The sequence below is a fragment of the Mesocricetus auratus genome, unplaced genomic scaffold (assembly GCF_017639785.1).
Source record: "Mesocricetus auratus isolate SY011 unplaced genomic scaffold, BCM_Maur_2.0 Super-Scaffold_100013, whole genome shotgun sequence".
Taxonomy (NCBI): Eukaryota; Metazoa; Chordata; class Mammalia; order Rodentia; family Cricetidae; genus Mesocricetus; species Mesocricetus auratus.
The window spans coordinates 54,847,565-54,872,664 of NW_024429196.1; the positions used below are offsets into that span (position 1 = coordinate 54,847,565).

General features: G+C 40.2%; 1 protein-coding gene and 1 pseudogene across 1 annotated transcript; both read left to right on the plus strand.

Moving 5' to 3' along the window:
* Positions 1–551: 551 nt before the first annotated feature.
* On the plus strand, positions 552–10,272 carry LOC106020742 (serpin B9). Its single transcript, XM_040755782.1, has 7 exons — positions 552–678; positions 2,344–2,521; positions 3,168–3,305; positions 3,760–3,877; positions 5,316–5,458; positions 7,730–7,885; positions 9,064–10,272. Exons 2-7 carry the CDS (start codon positions 2,354–2,356, stop codon positions 9,466–9,468), a joined length of 1,128 nt encoding a protein of 375 aa, XP_040611716.1. The 5' UTR covers positions 552–678; positions 2,344–2,353; the 3' UTR covers positions 9,469–10,272.
* Positions 10,273–15,257: 4,985 nt separating this feature from the next.
* On the plus strand, positions 15,258–16,425 carry LOC101842755 (annotated as a pseudogene).
* Positions 16,426–25,100: the final 8,675 nt, after the last annotated feature.

Below are 25,100 nucleotides of genomic sequence, written 5' to 3' on the forward strand. Positions count from 1 at the left end.
AAGCATTTACCTAATGATTTTTTGTCAGTAAAAACTGAACATCACATAGCAGGGTAAAAACCTGAATGATCAGAGAATCAACCAGTGACCTCCTCTCTTTATTTCCTCAAGTTGAAAGACAATCTTTCTGAACTCCTCCCTCCTATGGCTAATTTAAATCAATCAGAAGCTAGCTCTACCTTTTGATTCAAAATAAACTTTATCAGCAGTCCTAGGATTGCTACAGTAGAGTGCAATCAAAATATTCTACTACAGTCTCTTCTAGTACTTAGCACCTGAACTGTGCATGTCTACCCTAGTGCAGAGTTAACAGGACACCTGGAGTGAACACCTTTACAGCTAGATTCCCGTACTGGAAAGAAGCTTGGGATCAAACATGGATAGGCACCCAGTATGCTTTGCATCCTGTTGACTTACACCTTGGTACCCTGCCATGCAGAGATATAAGGTTCCCACTAGATTTTCCTTTCTCCAGGACCCATTGTTTCCCAATCCCCACTCATCTCAACTGGGCAGAGCCAGACCTCGATGAGGTCAGATCATTTCCTCTTCCCATGGCCTGGGGATCTCAGCAGGATGTCCACACCCCACAGTGAATAAAGAGGCTTCCTGAGACATCTGAGAAGCACTCCAGGACGAAACCTTGAACCCAGTGCTGGGAGACTGTGAAATTTGCAGGTGAGTGTGCATGGCTCAGTCCAGGGTTGTGGTTCCCGTAGGAGCCACCTTTAGAAGGCTCACACTGAGTCAAGGTGATGGAAATCCAGGACCTAGATTTAGGAAAAGATATAGAAAAATGGGGTGTCTAGTGGGTGTTTATAGATGTGATCTCTTTAGAAATCCCAGTTGACCAGGTAACAATGCTGCACTTAGTGCTGAGGTCGTGGAGCTGTATTGACTCAACTCAGGTAGGCATAGATTATACAGGAACTCAGTGAGCTTCTCCACTGTCCTCTGTCCTGCTTCCTCTCATGTCCTATCACCTAGCCCATTTGAATGCCTCTGCCCTATTCTCAAGGTTCTGCAAAATACTGTCTCTTACTTCTGGGCCCTTTGAGATGTGCATGCCTGACTGCAATCTGATCACTGTTCATTCCATTTTTAAAATGTCACCAAATGTTCACTGAATACACTAATTCCAACCTTTATCTCGAACATGCTTCAGGTGCTTAGAATCAATGTGCCAGACATCCCTTGCCTTCAGAACTCTGGCTATGGTGGAGACAGCAATCAGTAAGACAAAGGATTGTACTTAGAAGTGAAGAAAGAAATGGCATAGGCAGGAGGATTGGAGTAGCAGAGCAGAGACCCTGAGGTTGTCCTGTCCCAAAGAAGGAGGGACATGTGCGTAATTTGAACCTAGTGACAGTGATGGGACAGATGACCTTTTCAGTGGAATAAACACCACTTCAAGGATTCATGTAATGTTAAGGGGATATAAGGATGGGCAGGAGTGAATTGCAGAACAATCAGAAGAGAGGACCAACCGGAGGGTACGTCATTGATATAAAGCAGCCCCAACTTCCCTGAAGAGCCTTGGAGGACTTATGAGGATGATCAGTTGACCTAGGCACAGTACCAGGCTGCTGTGTCCTTCTGTCTGGGGATAGGGAAGAAGAATGGGTTGTGATATTCTGAGGATCCCTAAGCTGTTTGAGCTGAATTTCAACAAATTAGAAAGCACTCCAGAAGACACATGCACTGTTCCAAGGTCATGTGACAGTGAGAGCACAGCCACGGGAAGTGAAGGGACCCAGATTACAGTTACGGTGTTCGGGAGCAGTCATGGAGTCTGGACAAAACTGTGCAGTCACGTAGAAGATGAGGCGTGCTGAGGAGTAAAGCAGCCTGGGTGCTGTCGGATGATCAAGTCACCTGAGCAGCCACTGCAGGGGGATGCTCCCTGCTGCACAGTAGAGCTGGTGACACCAGCCTGTCTTAGGGTCTCATTCAGCGTCTCAGTGTCTTTCCTGCTGCATGTCTGTTTTCTTCTTCCCTTCCTCTTCTCTTCCTCCTTCTCGGTATCCTTGACTCCACCATCTTCACGGACAGGGGACGGACAGTATAGAAGGAGACTAGAGTCCACCTCTCTCAGCTGTGTCCTGTGTGTGCAGTCCTGAAGACCTGATGATGCACAAGCTGGTGTGGTCTGCTGCCTTGGCCACATTTCAATAATAACCTTAAAACTGGAGAGTCTGTGACCAAAAATGAATTTTACAAATCCAATTTAAGTACTTAAGAGTTTTGAAATGAAAACCAAAAGTCGATAGAATCGCAGATTCACTGAATCAGATCAATGAACTGTCAATTTTGTGTTGAGTATCAATTCTCTTTTGCCCCCAGACTCTGCATCATGAATACTCTGTGTGAAGCAAATGGCTCCTTTGCCATCAGTCTTTTAAAGATCCTGGGTCAAAACAACCCTACGGGAAATGTGTGTTATTCTCCTGTGAGCATCTCCTCTGCTCTAGCTATGGTCCTCTTAGGGGCCAAGGGAGACACTGCAGTCCAGATAACTCAGGTAAGTTGTCTGTGACCCCACAGCTGCTTCCCTTGCCTGAGAGCTGCTGTGAAGGGAGGGTAGGACTATGCACACACCGTTTCATGGGGCAGGGGATAAAGAGACGGGAGACAATCTCCTCCAGTGTGACTTCTTTAAGGGCAATGTTTTTTCATGGAATAACTTGCTTTCAGACTTTACTCAGAAAATGCTGCATAAACAGTTTCGTGTTAGGCATGTGGCACAGATCTTTAATTCCAGATCCTAAGGAGACTGAGACAGGAGGATCATATGTCTAATACTAACTGGGAAGCTTAGTTCCAAATGAGGTTGTTTTGCTTTTTCTTCAATGGAAGGAGGGTGTTGTAGTCACAAGTCAATGTTAGAGATCTTGTTTAACTTGTTTGAGACCTTATGTTTAGCCCAAAGTATTTCCACAGGAAAAAAATATTTTTGAAAATGTTTGAAACACAGGTTTCTTAGATCTAATTCAGTTTTAGAGCAATAGGAGGTTAATACCTGCTTTTAATTGTTTTGATAAAAAACCTCCCATGCATCAGATCCTCACGTACATCACTGTCTTAACCTTCTATTTAGCTTGCAAATTTTGTTTACAACCAAAATGTCTCATTACTGACCTGATACTATTTCATTTTTTTATTCACAGATACTTGGTTTAAATAAAGAGAAAGACATACATCAGGGCTTCCAGAGGCTTCTCAGTAACCTGAACAAGACAGACAGAAAGTATATCCTTCGCATGGCCAACAGGATCTTTGCAGAGGATGCTTGTGAATTACCCCCAGTAAGTTGAATCACTACAATGACATCAATTACATTCAAAATGCTTGTTTCTATAGATTCCAGGAGAGGGATCTCAGACAACGTGGGGAAATTAAGAATCAACTTTCAGCCAGAGGGATGGTACCCATGTATAATACCTGCATTTAGAAGGCTGAGGCAGGAGTGTCATGAATTCTAGGACAGCATAGGCACATAGTGAGGCTCAAGTCCCTTCCCTAGGCAAATACCAAATTTCTATAATGATACATTGAAATATTTTAAATGAATTTGCAATTTTTATTTAATCAGGTCTGGTTATTCCCACTTACAAAAGCCTAGGTCATGAAGATGTTTGTTGCTTAAAGTGATATTTAAACACATTCTACATTTTTAATGCCATACTATTCAGAAGGTCAGGAACACTGCTGACACTTTATTTTGCAATACTACCTCCCTGAACATTTTTCTCTCCAAAGACCTTTAAGGAGTCCTGTCTTCAGTTCTATCACTCGGAGATGGAGCAGCTGTCCTTTGTCAAAGCTCCAGAGGAGTCCAGGAAACACATAAACACGTGGGTCTCCAAACAGACTGAAGGTCAGAATTTCAAGTTATTTCACACCCCTCCTTCTTGTCCTTTCCATCCATCCCTCCCTCTTCTTCCTTCCCTCCTCTTTCTCTTAACTGTTCACTTTTCCCACCATTGACTAATATGTTATTTCAGAGAGTCTAGCATCATTACATGTGGCATAAGTTAGATCTTAGTAAATTCTTGGGGGCTTGATTCAGACACTTAGATTTTTAAAGTAGAGTTCTTTGTTTATTTCTTCAGAGTGGCAGGTACAAATGTTATAAGAACTCATGGGTCTGATTTCCAGTAGAAGACAATGGTGGTCTGCAGTATTTGCAGGTCAGGTGACTCCACAGTCTCTGAGATGGAGATTCCCCATAATCCTACACTGGACTGTATCTTCGGCAGTCTGTGTTACTTCAACTCCCACCAATTTATATCTGAGGAGGACTCCTGTTTCTGACTCCACATTTCCTGCGTCAGATCCCTTAATTACATTTGCAGAAACTAGATATAATTTCCATTGAAGACACTCTGTCAGGGCTGCTCAGGTACATTAACCTAAAAGAGTTTTCCCTGATCTTTAAGCCATTCAAATACCTGTATTTCCATTTTGGCTAACAGAGAGACAGTAAGAATGGGCTTAAAGATCGCACAATTATTTGCATTTCTTGTTGGAGTCTTTACTTTTGGTCACTCATGATGTTACCAAACAGCAAGGCTTCTCTTGACCATTGATAGTTTTCCACTGAATGTAGAAGAAGGGAATCTGTCCTCTGACCTGCGTTATTCCTTCCATCGATGGAAAGTGTAGAATAGCAGTACCTACTCAGCAAACTACTTTCTTTCTTTGAGCCTTTGATATGCTGTGTGGGTCTGGAATCAACCAAGAGACATGTCTCTGGGCAGGGCTGTGAGGATATTTCCCAGATAGAGTAACTATAGGAGAGGAAGCTCCCCAGAGTGGGCAATTCCTTCCTGTGCTACTCTGATATAAAGGACTGAGAAAGAAACAGTCGTGCTTTTGTTGCTGCCTTCAATCCTTGCTGGTTAGTGCATCTGCATTGTTCACACCTCTGCACTTGACGTTTTCAGTTGATACTGGAACTCAGTGGCTTTGGCCTTGAGGTGGACTAAGAAGAGTGGCTTTCTAGAATCTTTAGGTTTTCCATGCCAGGCTGAGTCTAATAAGGTCTCTAGGCTCATAGACAACTGAACATTTACCAGAGCCTCAGTCTCTACATGAAGGTGGTCAGACAACCCAGCCTGTTTTGTGTGAGCCTTGCTATTAAAACAATGTGTAATTTGTATTCATTCTGTGCCTGTACAGAACCCTGACTAATACACTAATGTTAAATATAGTGTCTCATTTAGCACTCCATGGTCATGACCAGTTCTAGCACAGATATCTTATCAGTTTATTTCTCACCTGTGTATAAAATGAAGTCTCTGCTTCCTCAAAAGGGAAAATTCCAGAGTTGCTGTCAGAAGACTCCATTGATTCAAAGACCAGGCTGGTTCTTGTCAATGCTTTATATTTCAAAGGAAGGTGGCAAAAGCCTTTTCAAAAAACATGCACAAAGGAAATGCCTTTTAAAATAAACCAGGTAAGGAACAGTATCCAAAGGTTCATGCCAGTGTGATGAGGAAATACATAGAAACTTACAATCATGAATGTGTAGCTCTGGGGCTTATTAGTAGAGATCACATGTCCTGAATGAAGTACAGGACTTGATCCTTGGGCCAGAAAGAAGAAAAGAACAGCACAGAAAAACATCTGAAACTTATATTTCTGAATGAAAGGTTAAACTCTGTAGAAAAATGATAGGAATATAAAGCATTTACTGCCTATACTGTTTTGCAACCTTTTGGTGGCTATTATTGCTTTTGACAATTTCTCATGTGACTATTGCTTCTACCTAAACTAAACTAAATTTTATGTATATTCGGGAATGACAAAACTTAGCTGCTAAGATAGTATATGTACAAAGTGTGATACATAGTAGAAAGGAATATAGGAACATTAATATAAGTAAGTATGTGTAACTAAATAAGCATTTTAAACTATTGGTAAATTTGTCATTACTAAGAAGTAATGATAACACTGAAACAGATTGACTCAATTTCAAGGATCAGGTTTTTAATTAGAATTAAGGTAGATATTGAAATAGTTTGTTTAATCTCTATAAAAGTACAATTTAAGAAGTTTAGAACCTTACTAATGTTAAACTCTCCATTCACTTTTTCTTTATTATAAGTACTTTAAAATTTATTAAACAATGATTTCTTTTACTGGGAAATTTAAACTTTATTATAAATGGCTTATACCAATGTTTTACTTTTAATACACCAAAATATTAATGTAATCAAAATATTCCCAGATAGCCCACTTTTATTCTTAAAACAGACATCTGGACTATCACAACAGAAATAGTTGGATGAAACCCCAGGAAGATTCATGAGGTTCTGTCCAGGCAGTCCCTAAATTGTAAAGGATTGACAAGAACCTTCTGCCTGTGATGGGTCATCGGACAATAATCGCATCACAAAGATACATGGACATCTGTCCAGAGGGTCCCCAACTTGTACTAATTCAATTACTTCTCTCTGACTGGCTGTCAGGATGGAGCTCCACATGAGTCTGTAAGTGTCTGTGCTCTGGAGCTCTCTGCTCTGTGATGGTTTTGAAGGTTGTGACCCACAATGAAACTTTGAGCATGTGTGCTCCTGCTGCCAGTCTGAATTCTGAGAGGATGGATCTGTCTGGAGTCCTGTTCACACCACTGTGAAAGCATTCCAGTCTACTTGATGAAAGTTTTTCTGTTATTTATAGTTAATTATGCTGCTTCTTTAGATACAATGGTCGGCAATATAAAATGGTGAAAACTCTTATTCTTATGTATTAGTAATCTCTTCTTGAGACAGCCAGTGTAAAGTAAGAAATATTTAATGTGGCTCAGGGTTCCAGAAGTTTCACCTGGGTCACTTGGTCCAATCATTCTCTTGGTTCAGGTCCTGCAGTACATCATGGTAGAGGCTTGTTAAGCTCACAGCAGTCAGGAAGCAAGCAAGCAAACAAACAAACAAACAAAAAACCAGAGGGAATTGCAGTGAAAATATCCCTATAGGGGGTCCAATACCTAACTGTCTCTCATTATGCCCTATCTCCTAATGCTTTATCCAGCTCCCAGAGTTTGAACCTGTGGGAAAAGGCTTTGGAACACGAGCCTTTGTGGACCATGTTAGACAAAACTATGATTTTGAAATATTAATATATGAATGGCACACATCATATTTCCCTAGTAAATTCTTGTACTGGTTCTAATTTTGTCAACTTGATATAAGCTACAGCCATTTGAAAAGGCAGACTTTACACTTACAAATTGCCACCATTAATATTGGAGTTGAGGCATGTCTTTTGGGCATTTTCTAAATCAATGATTGCTGTGAGCCCAGCCCACTGTGGTAGGACCAACTCTGGGCAGGTGGTCATGAGCTGTGTAAGAGAGCAGGGTGAGAAATCCATGGGGAACAAGCCAGTAAGTAGCATGCCTCCATGGCTTCTGCCTGAGTTCCTGCTCTGCCTTCCCTCATGATTGAATGTGACCTGAAAGTTGTAAAATGAAGCTACCACCTTCCTCCCTGAGTTGCTTTTGGTCATGGTGTTTTATCACAACTGTAGAGACCTCATATGCAACCGTCTTATATCTATTTACAACAATTATTTTCATGGAAGCAGGAAGAGGCTGGCAGACATTGACTAAGTGTTCACTGCATCATGAATAGTGTTTACATTGGGAGTGAGGAAAACACTCCTGGCATTAACTGCAGCTCTTTTTTCAGTAACATCTTCTTATGTTCTGGAATCATTTGTTCAGAAGGAGAAACGGCCAGTGCAGATGATGTGTCAGGAGGACACTTTTAACCTCGCCTATGTGGATGAAATACAGGCACAGGTGCTGGTGATGCCCTATGAGGACATGGAGCTGAGCATGGTGGTCCTGCTCCCAGATGATGGTGTGGACCTCAGCAAGGTGAGGCAGGAGAGTTTGTCATCTAGAAACGTCCAGTGTCTTTTCTCATTAAAAGAAAACTCAAAGTTTTCACCTTCACAACTTCCATGTGAACAGGCAGCACTACTAGACTGAGCTTCCAGCTGTGTGCAGACCCAGGGTTTGGAGACCAAATTGTGCTCAAGACTTCGATTGTGGGTTGTGTGATCTTGTCATATGATAAAACACTTCATCACTAGAGTATGAGATGGTTACCAGATAGGATGACATGAGGATAACTCAGGCAACAAACTTAGCACAGTGCTTGGAAAATAGTTTCCCTCTGTAAATATAATTACATGATTATTTTTGTTATTATTCTATTTTAATATCTGAGAACATAAAATCGAGAGAAAAAATACTGCACTTTACCCTAACAAAGAGGAAGAGAAGGAGTGACAGCTGGGGATAGCAGAGTCAGGAAATCATTATGGGGCATCCTAGTATTCCTTGAAGCTGGATACTCCACAGTATGTCAGTTAACCTCTGAACAGTGGGCACTGGAGTGTGCATGACCTAACGGGGCTTTGCAGCAGAAAAGCTCCCCTGGGTCTCCCCATCCAGCTCACTAACTGCAGCAAGGCTTCTGTAGTGCTAGTTAGTTTTCATCACTGACAAAATGCCTGTCGTAAATAACCTAGAAGAGGAGGGATTTATGCTGGCTCACTGATTCAGAGGGTTCATTTTAAGTTACCTGGTCCATCAATGGTTTCCATGGTGATGGGTGCATGTGGGAGATTCTACAAACCTTTAGTAAACAGGAAACAGAAAAATAAGAGGGGAGGAAAGACCAAGGACAACCTTCATAGGTACCCTTCTGTAACTACTTCCTTCATTCAGCTAGACCCCCTCATGCCTAAATTATAGCTGCCAAACAAAAAGGTACAAAGAACTTCAGAACAAGAAAAGACCTCCCTTCCAGTGCATTTAGGAGAGGACAGCCAGTCCTTCCTACTCCCACCCAAGGATTGTTTTGTCTCCATATCCATCAGGGAAGTCACATACAAGCTAGCAGAACAGTGAGACCTCACACTGCCTGGCCCTCTGAAGAGGCAGTGCCCCCTGCAGGATGATGAGGGTACTGTGAGCAGGAAGTGACTATGAGGCTCTGGGTGAGACCTTGACTGTGAACCTGAAAATCTCTGACTCTGCTTTGTCAGGTGGAAAACAATCTCACTTTTGAGAAGTTAACAGCCTGGACCAGACCAGACTTTATGGAGAGAACTTACCTTAAGGTTTTCCTTCCAAAATTCAAACTGCAAAAGGATTATGACATGAAGTCCTTGCTTCAGCGATTGACAATGGTGAATGTGTTCCAAGAGGGCAAGGCTAATCTGTCAGGAATGTCTCCCGAGAGAGACCTGTGTCTGTCCCAGTTTATCCACAAGAGTGTTGTGGAGGTCAACGAAGAAGGCACAGAGGCTGCAGTAGCAATATCCGAAGCATGGGTGTTGTGTTCTGAAAATCCTCCCCCTAAATTCTGTGCAGACCACCCCTTCCTTTTCTTCATCAGGCACAATGAAACCAATAACCTCCTGTTCTGTGGCAGGTTCTCATCTCCATAAAGATACATTTGCTATGTGGGAAACAGTTCTCTCTTCAGCATCTTGACAAATCTTACCACCCTGTGAGGATAGGCATATATGGGGAAAGCATGTTCAAGGTGAGGGCCGAGCAGCCCCAGGTCTGTTCCTGAGTGTGGGAGTGTGGACGATGGAAAGTCTAGCTAAAAGGGTTAAGAATCAGAGACACAGGATATCTGTCAGGAGAGTAGACTCAGTCCATACTGAATGTGCGTTACTATATTCATATACCATCTTAAGTATTCAACCAACAGTAAGGAAAGAAAGGCAGAAAACTTATGTTATCATGTATAAAGGGACAAAGAGTCATTAAGTCCTTTAATCCTTCAGGTCCTCTATAGTCTCACTTACCACTAGGCCTTCAGGATGAGAGAAAACTTGCCTGGTCCCAACTCTCTTGTTATTTAGATAGGAAACATTCACCACCAAGTCCTAGGACATCCTGCAGTCCTTAAATTAATGTCTTAAGAACATTAGAAGTGATTTGAGCTGTCTAAAATCCTGACAAGGTGGAATGGACTCCCATGTATGGGTCCCATCATGTCTGACTGCTGGGATTAAGGAGTGTGTCACCACTGCCTGATCTCTACTTCTTGAGGTTGACTTTGCTTTTCTGAATCTTCAGTCAAGCCATAATAAATCATAAATAATAAATCACTACAACTAAATGTTTTCCTTGCAGAAATCATGATTATGTAGACTATTGTGTTCTCCAAAGCAGCTGTAATAGTTAAATTTTGTGTCGTCCTTAACAGCCATTTCAAAATAAATTTGTTTTATTGCCAACTATGTGTGTTACAGTGTGCCTAAGTTTGTGTTTGTACTAATTAAAATATCAGCCTTGATTCAGGAGGTGGAGCTAGCATCTAATTATCATAAAGTGGTCCTAGAGAATCAGAAGTGTCTGGAAGATGATAGAGAGACACACAGTTTGTAGTAGTAGAGAGGGACTTTGAGTGTGGCAGTCCTTTTTGGTTTGGTGCCCCAGAAGAAAGCATGCTTTTGGAGATACTGATGAAAAGAGAAGATCACCTAGTTGCTCTTCAACATCTCTGAGCTACCAGGTGTTCACCCTAGCCTCTGACTCCTGAATCTTAATGACAAATAGAATGGTAGATATTTATATACAAGTACCATTATTGGAGAGGCCAAATCCCAGCCCAGAAGCAGCCTCAGAGGAAGGCTGGAGCTTCAGGCCTAATGGTGAGTACTGATCAGCAGGTGAAATAACAGCACTGGTTTCCAGAAGTCATCTTCTAAAGAAGCAGTCTTTTCTCCAATAGTATCTTTGTAGAGTTCTAAAGTATGTAACTCTGACTGTGTGCATTTATTTTTGAAAGCTCATCTGTATTCTATGGCTTTATAAATGTGTTTCATGCCATTATCATGTAGTGTTTGTTACTTTGGCTCTACAATATCTTTGGAGATTAGGTTGACAATCAGTGGCCTTGACATCATGAAGAATATGAGGTGATGAAGGCAGAAAAAAGTGATCTTTTATGCATCTAGATTGACAAAAGATTTTATTTGACAGATCAAAATGTGATTGCACAATTGGCTGTCTGTTAACCAGCCTTATATATAAACAATGTCTTTTCACTCCTCATAAGGGTTCTCACTACAACATATGATTTCATCATATATTACTCTGGGGAACCAGGTAATTTATTGGGCTTCTTTACAACACATAGACCAGGAATTATTGGCAGGAATGTGGGTGACTGGGAGCAGCCACTCAGGAAACTATTCACCCAGCATGAAAGATGGCTCCCCCATAGACACATGGAATGAGCCCCCTCCCTAATCTTTCTGAGCATATACTCTATTGGGTTCTGCCAACCATCAGGCTGTGTGAAATTAAGGAAAATTTTATACAACTGGATGGGAGGAGTGGCTGGATTCTCTGGTGAGGGTCCAAGGACTTTCTTATTCTCTCTGTTTATGTGGGGATATCAACATTCCATTCCGGTAGAAGTAAGATAACTAGAATATAATACAATCCAAGTTATCCATATGTGCATCCTGTAATTTCTTTTCTCCTAGAGAAAATTCTCTCTTGTCCTTTGGTGATAATTTTCTTGAACCATTTAAGTCCTCATTGCGTTGTGAGGTTTGAAATAAATTACTTAGCTCTTAAGTAAGTAATTTATTGCAAACCTTAGCCAGTTAGCATCTCCCAACATTTTGAAATGCATTAAGAGTTTGTAATGGATCTCTCCTGATTTGTAATGTATTGGTCAAATTTTCTGTAAATCTCTCTCATATCCTAGATAAGTGATAGACTCTTACCTGTGTATTTTTTTCAGGAGCAATTTGTAATCTCCAATAAGGCAAAATTCTCTTTACTTCACCAGATATTTTTTCTAAGGGATCTGCATCTAATTCTGCCAGTAAGATATCATCCATATAATGGTAAATGATAGATTGAGGAAACTGTTTATAAATTATTTCTAATGGCTGTTGTACAAAATATTGACACAAAGTGGGGCTGTTTAACATTCCTTGTGGAAATACCCTCCAATGGAACCTTCTGACATGTTGAGAATTATAATTAGGTACTGTGAATGCAAACTTTTCTTTATCCTCAAATCTAGCATTTCTATAGGATTCCATTTAACTTCTTGATAGCCTTGGTGGTGCCTATCATTTGCTGGCAGTTCTTGTATAGGGACTGGATGAACTAAGGTTGGTTTTCTAATAACCATGGGCCTCCCTTCTTCAGTTTCATCATGCAGTCATTCGGTGTGTTCTTGTCTAAATTCCTGTCTGTGTCTTATTTTCATTAGTAAGTCTTTCTAAGGCTTGTATCCTATCAGTCAACTTTTTATATTTGGCATAGCTATCAAACCACTTTTTAAGGCTAAAATATGAATTAGCAGACTGATAGTAATTACATTTGGTATCATTATGAATACCAGCTAAGTCATTTATCCATTCATTTACTGCTTTCATTTTCAACCCATCCAAAGTACAAATTCTTGACTCCCTGTATTGTGATATTTCCCATTCTTAACCTAGAAATGTGTTGGGCATGGAAATCAGGATGTTTGACCAGTATGATGAAGAGGAGTTTACTGGGAAAAAATAACTTACACAGGAAGCCAGTGACAGTCGAGGGATCCTGCTCCAAGCATGCAGACTTTGCCACCTGGATGTTCTTCTCTACCCCAAGAAGGGGCTTTCAGAGCACCAATTAATCCTTCTAACTGGTCAGGATCACACTACAAGTGCTGCGGTGAATATCTCACTACAGGAACGATCTTTATTTTTAATATTATTTAAGTCTTTCCTTAATGATTTCACAGTGTCTCACCAAATCTGATGACTTCTTAGTTTTTCTGTCACAGTGGCAGTGATGGTAGCACCAGCAGAAATGGTGATCTAGATAGTGTGACCTCTCTGTCAATATGATCATGCCAAATGCTGTAGCACCAACTTTTCCTTTAAACTAAATCTCAGTCCTATGATTTTACCAATAAGGACTTGGGAGTCAGATGCAGGGGTGAACACATGCTAGATCAGAGAGGCTGATGAGCAACCAGCCTGAGTTTACTTAACACTGTCTCAAGATTCACAATGTGATCAGTTATCCTGCAACACAGTAGTGAGTGTTTGTCAAACATGCTCTAGACCCTGTGTTCCACCCCAGACCCCACAAATGAATGGAAGATAAAAATAGGATCATGGGAGCCTAGGAGAGCTGCCCAGTCAGAAATTGAAATGCCACCCTTTTTCCCTCACACTGCCGTCAAGGCCCTTACTCCTTACCATTCTCTGTTCATCATGTTCAGCTACAAGTATGATGTTCAGCTCATTACTGCCATAGGGAAGCAACAAACTCCTGGTGGATATCCCTTTTATACAGGTCCTCTTAAAAGCAGAATTCTTAAAAAACATTTGCACAAGTTTCTTCTCATTCTGTTATGGATGGATAAATATTAAATGGAAACAAGACACTCTGAGCACATTTAACAGGAACATTTCCCTGAAAAATTTTTCTGGTTGAATTTCTAGAACATTCTGGTTTAGACAGTATGTGTCCCCATAGGACAGTTTAATTTGGAGAGGTAGAACTGAGAGGGAAGTCTTTAGGTCACTGAGATATGAAAGAAAGTAGGGACTGTGGGGAATCTTTCTATAATTTCCTAGTCTTGAAGTAAACCATTTTTGGTCCATACCCTGCTACCATGCCTAAACCATGGACTGCTCTCATAGTAACAAAGAATTTTTAAAACTGGGTCATGGGAACCTTTTCATTAGATCATTGTTGTTTTAGTTAGATATCCAGTGCTGTGATAAAGAGAATAAATGAGGAATTTTTCCTCTCACACTTCTTGGTAACAGCTCATCATTGAGCAAAATCAAGGTAAGAATTTAAACAGGGTAGGAGCCTCAAGGGCGGAACCTGAGAACTGAGGTAGAAGCCATGCTTACTGGCTAGCTCTTAGAGATTCCCAACCTACTTTCTTTTTTTTTAACTGATTCTTGTTGTTCATGGTTCATTTTTTCTTTTTAATTAATTAATTAGTTAATTTTACATCCCTACCACAGTTTTCCTCCTCTTCTGTCCTGCCATCTCCCTTCTGCCTCCACAACTCCACTCCTCTTCTGTTTCTGTTCACACAGAGGCACTTCCCAAGGAGATCAACAAAGCATGGCGGCAGCAAGACTGAACCTCCCCTTGTATTAAGGCTGGGCAAGGTAATCCAGTATGAAGAATAAGTTAAGACCTATAGACCAAATGGTATACTGTGAGACTCACTATGGCTTCCATGATGTGATTTTTTAGGGATAGCCTCTGTTGCCATTGTTAAGAGTCCCACAAAGAAATCAAGCTACACTATACTCACATATATATGGAGGACTGAGGTTGGCCCCATGCAGGCTTCCTGGTTGTTGGTTCAGACTCTGTGAGTTCCTATGCGTCAGGTTAGTTGATTCTGTGGGTTTTATTATGATGTTCTTGACCCCTCTGCCTCCTACAATCTCTCTCCTCTCTCTCTCTTCAGCAGAATTCCCTGTGTTTAGCCTAATGTTTGGCTGTGGGTTTCTGCCTCTGTTTCCATCAGTCAATGGATGAAGCTTCCATGATGGTAATTGGACTAGGTACAAATTTATGAGTATAGAAAAATACTTTTAGACATTATTACAGTGACTTTTTGTCAGTCATGTTTATTCCTCTCCTAGGACTCTGACCATTAAGCCTCTTGGTCCTGGTCCTACAGGCAGTATCAAGGGTAGGGTCACTCTCATGGGATGGGTCTGAAGCTAGAATAATCATTGGTTGGCCACTCCCAAAATATCCGCATCACCCTTACCCCAGCGCATCCTGTAGGCAGGACAAACTGTTATGTTAGTCAAAGGTTAGTCAAAGGTTATACAGCTAAGTTAGTGTCCCAATCCCTCCACTAGAAGTTTTGCTTGGTCACATTAATTATTAACAATTAATAAATGGGACCTCATGAAACTAAAAAGATTCTTTAAGGCAAAAGACACAGTCAATAGGACAAAATTACAGCATACAGAATAGAGAAAGTTCTTCACCAATCCCACATCTGAGAGAGGGTTGATTTTTAAAATATATAAACAACTCAAGAAACTAGATATCAAAAAACCAAATAATCCATTTCTAAAATATGGTACAGATATAAACAAAGAATTTTCAACAGAAGAATCTCAAATGAACGACACTTGAAAAATGTTCAACAACCTTTGTCATAAGGGAAATGCAAATCAAAATGACACTGAGATTCTATCTTGCACTTGTCAGAATGACAAAGATCAGAAACACAGTGACAGCTCTTGCTGGAGAGAATGTGGAACAAGGGGTACATATCCACATTGCTGGTAGGAGGGCAAACTTGTACAGCCACTTTGGAAATCAGTATGGTAGTTTCTTAGAAAATTGGGAATTAATTTATCTCAAAAGATGCATCTTATGATTAGTTAGGGAGGAAAACCCAGTATCAAAGGAAGTTTTGAAAACTTGTAATAAAAAAACCAAACATTGCAATCCTCTTTTCTTGCTTCCATGGTGATCACAACCCTTGCTGACTGTCATATTCCTTTAGATGAACCAATTGATCTTTTGAATGTGGCTTTTTGGACTAAACAAGAGACTAGACTGAGTGTTCCTCACAGAAAGAAAAAGGCAAACCCACCATGAGATCCCTTCTAAAGAGTCCTCTCAAGGTGCTGCTGTGGCTCAGGGTCCTGGTGATGTTGAGGTGCCGGACTGAGTCACAGGAAAAGCAGGACTAAAGGAACTACAGTATGTAAACACTTCTCGAACTTGGAATTTCGTTGACACTAATGTTTCTCTTGAAGAACTAGAAAAACTAAGACGATCTCTAATAGGCCACTTAGTTCAGCCCTTGGACAGAGTTCTGGGAGAAAGCATTGGCTGTGCCATCTGGGTTGCTTCTTAAGCAATTGGTTCATTAGTGGCCCAGGATGCTGAAAGACCTTACAAGAGCAGTGCAAAGGTGATTCTCACTGTGATCAGAGTCAATGAGCAGCAGCTGGCAGGTTACTCCCCTCATTTCGGTCTCTTGGTCTAGAAGGACGAAATGAGGAGATAGCAATGGAACTGGGTTGCATCTCTTCCAGAAACCTCGCTCGTGATAACAGAGTTATTGGTGATCATGGAAAGGAAGCCAGGTTTCCTTTCCTGAAATAGAACTTTGTGTCTTTCCTAAACTCCCTGATAATCTGGGAGAAGGCGGGCCTATCTTTGCCATGAGGGGTTGGTGAGATGCTCCATTTATGGATTGCAGCATTGAAACTGGCCTCACAGTCCCAGGCCTCCTGCTTTAGGGGGCCATGGAGTTTGGATCTAGAATTGCAAAAATGGAGAAAACTTACAAGAAGGCATCTGGTAAGTGTGGAAGGCTCAATCCTACCTTAGAAAATCTCTCAAGAAGACTATATATAATGTGATTCCACCCTGAAATAACACTGTGTGACAGTCACTAAAAATAAACAGCTGCTGCCTTACTGTTGTAAGATGTTGTGGTTTTTAAAAAATGTTCAACAAAAAACTTCCAACATACACCCGCATCTCTCTGCTTCATGTGAGTGTGGGTCCTCCTGGGGCCCCAACTCCCACCCATAACCCCCTCCCTTGACCTTCCTGGACCTGCTCCTTGAATGGAGTGGATCCACCCAGATGGGAATGTCCTGAGTCCTGCCACACCCCACCCTTGGCTCCCCCTATACCTGCCACACTCCGCTTCAGACAGGAAGGAGGAGATTCCTGCCACATCCCACTCTTGGCTCCCTCTCCACCCACCGAGCTCTGCTTAAGTGAAGAGAATACCAGGAGAAGTCAGACCATCTAGAGTTGCAGAGGCTGAAGTCTTGGCCCACGTATGCCACCAGGAGACCAGTGGAGACAGGGACCACACCTGTACCCACTCAAAGAAGGGATGGAAAGACAACAGTATAAGAACACACTCAGCAATTGAAAGACCAATAAGACTCCACAAGAATCTAGAGACTACACACCAGCAAGACCTGAAAAGCCCAACGCAGATAAAGCAGAAGAGACAGACTGTAAAAATTATTTTATGAAGTTGAAAAAGACCCTCGAAGAGGAAACGAGAAAATCCCTTAAAGAAATAGAAGAAAAAACAAACCAAAAATTCAAAAAATAAACACATTTCTTAAAGAATCTAAAGAGAGCCAAGAAAAAACAAACAAGTGAAGGAAACAACTCAAACAGTTCAAGTCTTGAAAGCTGAAATAGAAACAATAAAGAACACACAGGGATGCTGGAAATAGAAAAGCTGGGTAAATGATCAGGAACCACAGGTGTAAGTATAGAATACAAGAGATGGAAGAGAGACTCTAAGGTGTTGAAGACTCATTGAGGATACACAGTCATCAAACAAAGAAAATCTCAAGTCCAACAAATCCCTAACACAAAATATCCAGAAAATATGGGACACTGTGAAAAGGCCAAACCTGAGAATAATAGGTATAGAAGAAGGTGAAGAAATACGGCTCAAAGGTAGAGAAAACATATTCAACAAAATCATATAAGGAAACTTCCCCAACCTAAAGAAGAATACACCTATGAAAGTACAAGAAGCTTTTAGAAGACCAAATAGACTGGACAAAAAAAGAAGCCCACTTGCCACATAATAATCAAAACACCAAACCTACAGAAAAAAGATAAAATATTAAGAGCAGCAAAGGAAAAATACCGAATAACATATAAAGACAGACCTACCAGAATTACACCCGATTTCTTAATGGAAACTATGAGAGCCAGAAGGTCCTGGATAGATGTCCTACAAATACTAATGGAACAAAGATGCCAGCCCAGACTACTGTATGCAGCAAAGCTTTCAATTACTATGCATGAAGAAACAAGATATTCCATTACAAACCCGGATTTAAACAATACATATCCACAAATCCCACTCTACAGAAAATACTGGAAGGAAAACTACAACCCAATGAAGATAACCTCTTTCACAGAACATAGGCAATAGATACTCCCACTTTACCAAACATCAAAAGAAAAAAAGGAGGGGGGAAATTCATACACAATAACAACATCACCAATAAATCCAAAACAAAGAATCAACAATCAATGGTCATTAGTATTCCTCAATGTAAATGGTCTCACCTTGCCTATAAAAAGATACAGGCTAACAGAATGGATATGAAGACAGAATTCATCCTTCTGCTGCATGCAACAAACACATCTCAACATCAAAGACAGACGTTACCCCTGAGTAAAGGGTTGGGAAAAGATTTTCCAATCATACGGAACCAAAAAACAAGCGGGTGTAGAAATCCGAATATCTAACAAATTAGACTACAAATTAAAATCAATCAAAAGAGATGAAGAAGGTCATTTCATATTCATCACAGGAAAAGTAGTTCAAGATGGAGTCTCAATTCTGAACATCTATGCCCCAAATATGAAGGCAACCACATTCATAAAAGAAACATTACTAAAGCTCAAATCACACATAAAACCTCACACACTGGTAATAGGAGACTTCAACACTCCACTCTCACCACAGGACAGGAACTCCAGACATAAACATAACAAAGAAACAAAAGAACGTACAGAAGTTATGACCCAATTAGGATTAATAGACATCTACAGAACATTCCATCCAAACACAAAAGAATATACCTTCTTCTCATCTCCACATGGAACCTTCTCTAAAATCTACCATACACTCAGCAACATAGCAAACCTCAACAAATACAAAAAAATTGGAATAACCCCCTGTATCCTATGGAATCACCAAGGTTTTGAGTTAGAATTCAACAACAACACAAATGCAGAAACCCTAAAAACTCATGGAAATTGAACAATGTGCAATTCCACAATCTCTGGGTCAAGAGAGAAATAAAAAAAGAAATTAAAGACTTCCTGGAATTCAATGAGAATGAAGACACAACATACCCAAACTTGTGGGACACTCTGAAAGCAGTACTGAGAGGAATGTTCATAGCACTAAGTGCCCACATGAAGAAACTGGAGGACAGTCACACTAGAGAATTAATAGCACAGCTGAATGCTCTAGAACAAAAAGAAGCAAACTCACCCAGGAAGAGCAGATGCCAGGAAATAATCAAATTGAAGGCTGAAATCAATCAAGTAGAAACGAGGAAAACATTGCAAAGAATCAATGAAACATAGAGTTGGTTCTTTGAGAAAATCAACAAAATAGACAAACCTTTGTCCAAACTAACCAAAAGACAGAGAGAGAGCATGCTAAATAACAAAATCAGAAATGAAAAGGGGGACATAACAATGGACACTGAGGAAATCCAGAGAATCATCAGGGTATACCTTGAAAACCTGTACAACACAAAATTCGAAAATTTAAAGGAAATGGACAATTTCCTGGATAGATATCACTTGCCAAAACTAAATCAAGAACAGATAAACAATCTAAACAGACCTATAAACCTTAATGAAATAGAAGCAGTCATCAAAAGTCTCCCAAACAAAAAAAAGCCCAGGCCCAGATGGCTTCAGTGCAGAATTCTACCAGAAATTCAAAGAAGAGCGAATTCCAATACTCCTCAAAGTATTCCACACAATAGAAGCAGAGGCTCACTGCCAAACTCTTTTTACGAGGCTACAATTACCTTGATACCCAAGCCACACAAAGACACAACTAAGGAAGAGAACTATAGGCCAATTTCCCTTATGAACATCGATGCAAAAATACTCAATAAACACAAGAACACATGAGAAAAATCATCCACCATGATCAAGTAGGCTTCATCCCAGGAATGCAAGGATGGTTCAACATTAGAAAATCTATCAATGTAATCCACCATATAAACAAACTGCAAAAGAAAAACCACATGATCATCTCCCTAGATGCTGAAAAAGCCTTTGACAAAATCCAGCACCCCTTCATGATAAAGGTCCTAGAGAAATCAGGGATAACAGGAACATACCTGAACAAGCAATATACAGTAAACCAACAGCTAACATCAAACTAAATGGAGAGAAGCTCAACATAACTCCTCTAAAATCAGGAACAAGACAAGGTTGTCCACTCTCTCCATGTCTCATCAATATTGTACTTAAAGTTCTAGCTAGAGCAGTAAGACAACAAAAGGAGATCAAGGGGATACAAATAGGAAAAGAAGAAGTCAAGCTTTCACTATTTGCAGATAATAAGATAGTTTACATAAGTGACCTGAAAAACTCCACAAGCGAACTCCTAGAGCTGATAAACACCTGCAGCAAAGTGGCAGGATACAAGGTTAACTCAAAAAAATCAGTGGCCCTATTATATACAGATGATAAAGTGGCTGAGAAAGAAATCAGAGAATCATCACACTTTACAATAGCCATAAACAGCATCAAATATCTAGAGATAACGTTAACCAAAGAAGTGAAAAACCTGTATATCAAGAACTTTGAGTTTCTAAAGAAAGAAATCAAAGAGGATATAAGAAAATGGAAAGATCTCCCATGCTCTTGGGTTGGTTGGATCAACATAATAAAAATGGCAATCTTGCCAAAAGCAGTCTACAGATTCAATGCAACCCCTATCAAAATTCCAGCACAATTCTTCACAGACCTTGAAAGAACAATAATCAACTTTATATGGAAAAACAAAAGACCCAGGATAGCCAAAACAACCCTATACAATAAAGGAACTTCAGGATGCATCACCATACCTGACTTCAAGCTCTATTACAGAGCTATAGTCCTGAAAACAGCTTGGTATTGGCACAAAAATAGACATGTAGACCCCACTGGAACAGAATTGAAAACCCTGATTATAACCCACATATCTATGAACACTTGATTTTTGACAAAGAAGCTAAAACTATACAATGGACAAATGAAAGCATCTTCAACAAATGGTGCTGGCATAACTGGATATTGGCATACAGAAGACTGCAAATAGATCCATGTCTATCGCCTTGCACAAAACTTAAGTCCAAACAGATCAAAGACCTCAACATAAATCCAACACACTGAAACTATTAGAAGAGAAAGTGGGAGATACTCTTCAACGAGTTGGTACAGGAGACCACTTCCTGAACATAACACCAGTAGCACAGACTCTGAGATCAACAATTAACAAATGGGACCTCCTGAAACTGAGAAGCTTCTGTAAGGCAAAGGACATAGTCAACAAGACAAAAAGGCAGCCCACAGAATGGGAAAAGATATTCACTAGCCCCACATCTGACAGAGGGCTGATCTCCAAAATTTACAAAGAACTCAAGAAGCAAGTCTCTAAAACATCAAAGGATCCAATTAAAAAGTGGGGAACAGAACTAAATAGAGAATTCTCAATAGGGGAGTCTAAAATGGCTGAGAGACACTTCAGAAAGTGCTCAACATCCTTAGCCATCAGAGAAATGAAAATCAAAACAACTCTGAGATATACCACCTTACTCCTGCCAGAATGGCTAAAATAAAAAACACTGAAGACAATTTATGCTGGAGAGGATTTGGAGAGAGGGGAACACTCCTCCACAACTCATACACCCACTTTGGAAATCAGTATGGATATTCCTCAAGAAAATGGGAATCAATCTACCACAAGACCCAGCAATTCCACTCTTAGGCATATATCCAAAAGATGCACATTCATACAACAAGGGCATCTGCTCCATTATGTTCATAGCAGTGTTATTTGTAATAGCTAAAACCTGGAAGCAACCTAGATGCCTCTCAACTGAAGAGTGGATAGAGAACATGTGGTACATTTACACAATGGAGTACTACTCAGCAGAAAAAAACAATGGAATCTTGAAATTCGCAGGTTAATGGATGGCACTAGAAGAAACCATCTTGAGTGAGGTAGCCCAGTCACAAAAAGACAAACATGGTATGTACTCACTCATATATAGATTTTAGACGTGGATCAGGATAGTGCCAGTCTGCACTTCCACTGACAGAGAGTCTGGGAAACAGCAAAGAACCTAAGAGAGATATGCATGGTACCCCAGAGAAGAGGAATGAGGCAAGATCTCCTGAACAGATTGGGAATGGCAAGAGGTGGGGGGGTAGTGGGAGCTGGCATTGTATAAGCAAGATATCACTACACTAATGTATGCTTCTGAGGAAAATGCTAAAAGGTATTATCAAGAACAGTCACCAGCCACTCAGGTTGTACATAAACAGGACAGAACAACTGTTGATCTTTCAAAGGTACCAACAACCCTACCTTTAAAATGGTTAACTCACAAACCTATGGAGGTGGAAAAATGGTCTTTGACACCAGAAAACTTATAGGCACTAGGACAGCTGGTAGAGGATCAGCTAAATGCTCAATATGTTGAAAAACTGACCAGTCCTCAGAACTCTCCTATATTTTTCATTAAAAAGAAATCTGGAAACCAGGCGTTGGTGGCACACACCTTTAATCCCAGCACTCGGGAGGCAGAGGCAGGCAGATCTCTGTGAGTTCAAGGCCAGCCTGTTCTGCAGAGAAATTTCCAGGACAGCCTCCAAAGCAATACAGAGAAACCCTGTCTCGAAAAACCAGGAAAAAAAAAGAAATCTGGAAAATGGAGACTATCAAAAAATTAAGAGACATAAATAAGGTGACTCTTTAAAATCTGGAATTTCCTTACCTTCTTTATTATCTAAGGGATATTCCATTGAACTCATTCATTTAAAAGACTGATACTTTTAATATATCGTTAGAAGAACAGGATAAAGAAAATCTTCCTTCATGGTGCCTACTTATAATGATGTCGAACCTATTATAAGGTATCACTGGAAGGTTATGCCAAAAAGAATGCTAAACCACCCTACTTGTATCAATATTTTATATAACAACCATAAGAAATAATTTGTAAATGGTTTCCTCAATCTAAAATTTATCACTATGAATTAAACCTTTCAGGTGGATACAGAGGCAGATACCCTATAAAAATGTTTGCTGAAGTAAAGAGAATTTTGCCTTGCTGATATTAGAAATTGTTCCTGAAAATATACAAAGGAAAGATTTTATCAATTATCTAGGATATAAAAGAGGTGTACAGAAGAATCAACCACAAAAAGTAGAAATCAGGAGAGAGCAATTACAAACTCTTAATGATTTTCAAAAGTTCCCAGGAGATCTTATTAGGCTATAGACCACAATGGGGTTAACTACTCTATAGCTAAGAAATGTACTTCTAACCTTACAAGATGATAAGGACTTCACTAGTCTAAGAAAATTACCAGCTGAGTCTGAGGGAGAATTTGCTCTGGTAGAAAAAAAAATTACAAGTTACACATAGATTGCTTAGATCCAAAGCTTGATTGTATTTTAGTTATTTTAGCTTCTATTCATTCTGCCACAGGCGTTCTTAAGCATAGAGAAGGTAATATCTTAGAATGGATAGTTTTAGCACTCAAACAGAATAAAAAAATTAAACACCTATGCAGAAATAGGTTCTGAATTGATTCGGAAAGGAAAATGTGACTTCATCCATTGGCAGGAATAGACCCAGCAGAAATTTTGATATATTTTACTAATAGATGGGGACAATGGTTGCAATCATGTGGGGTACAAGCCAGGAACAATATGTAAACTTTTGACTTCATAGGATTCTTCAGGTGGGAGAAGAATGAAAACCATGTCCATCAAGCAGAAAGCACAGTGGAGATGACACTAATGACTTACTTAAGGAAGATGAAGTAGATGCTGAAAAGTACTATGTGAGATCCATGCTGTAAATAGTTACCTTTGTCTTAAAGGGCAGGTGTGGTGATATCTTCTTTGTACTCTAACAAATAAAGCTTGTCTGAAGATCAGAGGGCCAAATAGCCACTAGTTAACCATAGAGAGCTAGAGGTCAGCACAGACAGACAGGAAGAGATATGGCTGGGTGGAGAAAGGAATATAAAGCAGGCAGAGACAGTAGCTGAATCTCTTTTTCATCTGAGGATTTCATAGATTTAAGAACTCTATGTGGATAGAAGGATAAATATTTAGATTCCAGTTAGAAAATATTCTGGTTTAGGAATATAGTAGTAGTAGGCTCTCTTCTAGAGTCCATAGCCTCACCAATATTTATCTTTCTATCCACATAGAAGTATAGTTTTCTCTCTCTCACCATAGAAGCGTCTTTTTACAGCAGAGACCATGACAGAAATTCACAATCACAATTGGTCAAAAGGCATGTCCAGCCTCAAAAGATACATCTAAGGCATAAGTGGTACACCTAAGGCTCAAGGAACATGGTAGAAGAGGAACAGAAAGACTATAAAAGCCAAAGGACCATGATGTCTGCTGCAAGATATCATCTCTTCTATATATGATAAGGAAGCTGCACAATAAAATTCCAACAATGTGTTACATAAACAAAACCTGCACAAGAATGAGACCAGTAGACCTGGATGAGGAAACTCTCATAAGACCCCACCCCTATATGATGAACCAAAGGCAATTAATGACTTCTGGGAGAGGGAGAATCAGTCTTCCCCTCCGATGAACTCCTAATAGGTTACCCAACACACTAAACACATACACATATAAGCAACACCAAATTGACTCGTCAGATTGTATTTATATATTTATTTGTACATACATGTGAGTATATACATGCACATATATACACATAAACATGTTTATGAAATTGATGAGTAGTGAGGAGACTCAGGAGGAAAAGGATGAAAGGGAGAGAAAATAATTTAAATATAGTACTCATATATGAAATTCTAAAAAATGAAAACAATTGGGATTCATAAAGCATCTTCAAATCTCCTCACCAAAGGCAAAAGCAGAAAAAAATCTGAGCATTCCACCCTAGAAGAAAAATTAATGCGGCCTAAAACTAGGAGGAGGAAGATGTAGAGGGGATGCAGGAAAGGCTCCAGAGGGAGCAGGGATGACGAAGAAGGAAAAGCAAAGCAGGCAGGAGACACAGTGACAGAGGTCACAGTAAACAGATGTAAGCTAACAATGGGCCAACTACTGCAGTGGCGTGGGACCAAAGTGAAAAGTGTCCCCAAGAACACAAGTTAAGACAGAAGACGGTGAGAGGTCAAAGTAGGGGAGCTAGAGAAACCTAAAGGGACAGGAAAGGCTGAAATCCCTTCAGGGTGGAGAACACAGGGGGACTGAGGAAGCAGATGCTGCACGTATGAAAGCCAAACCTTCCCTCAAGCA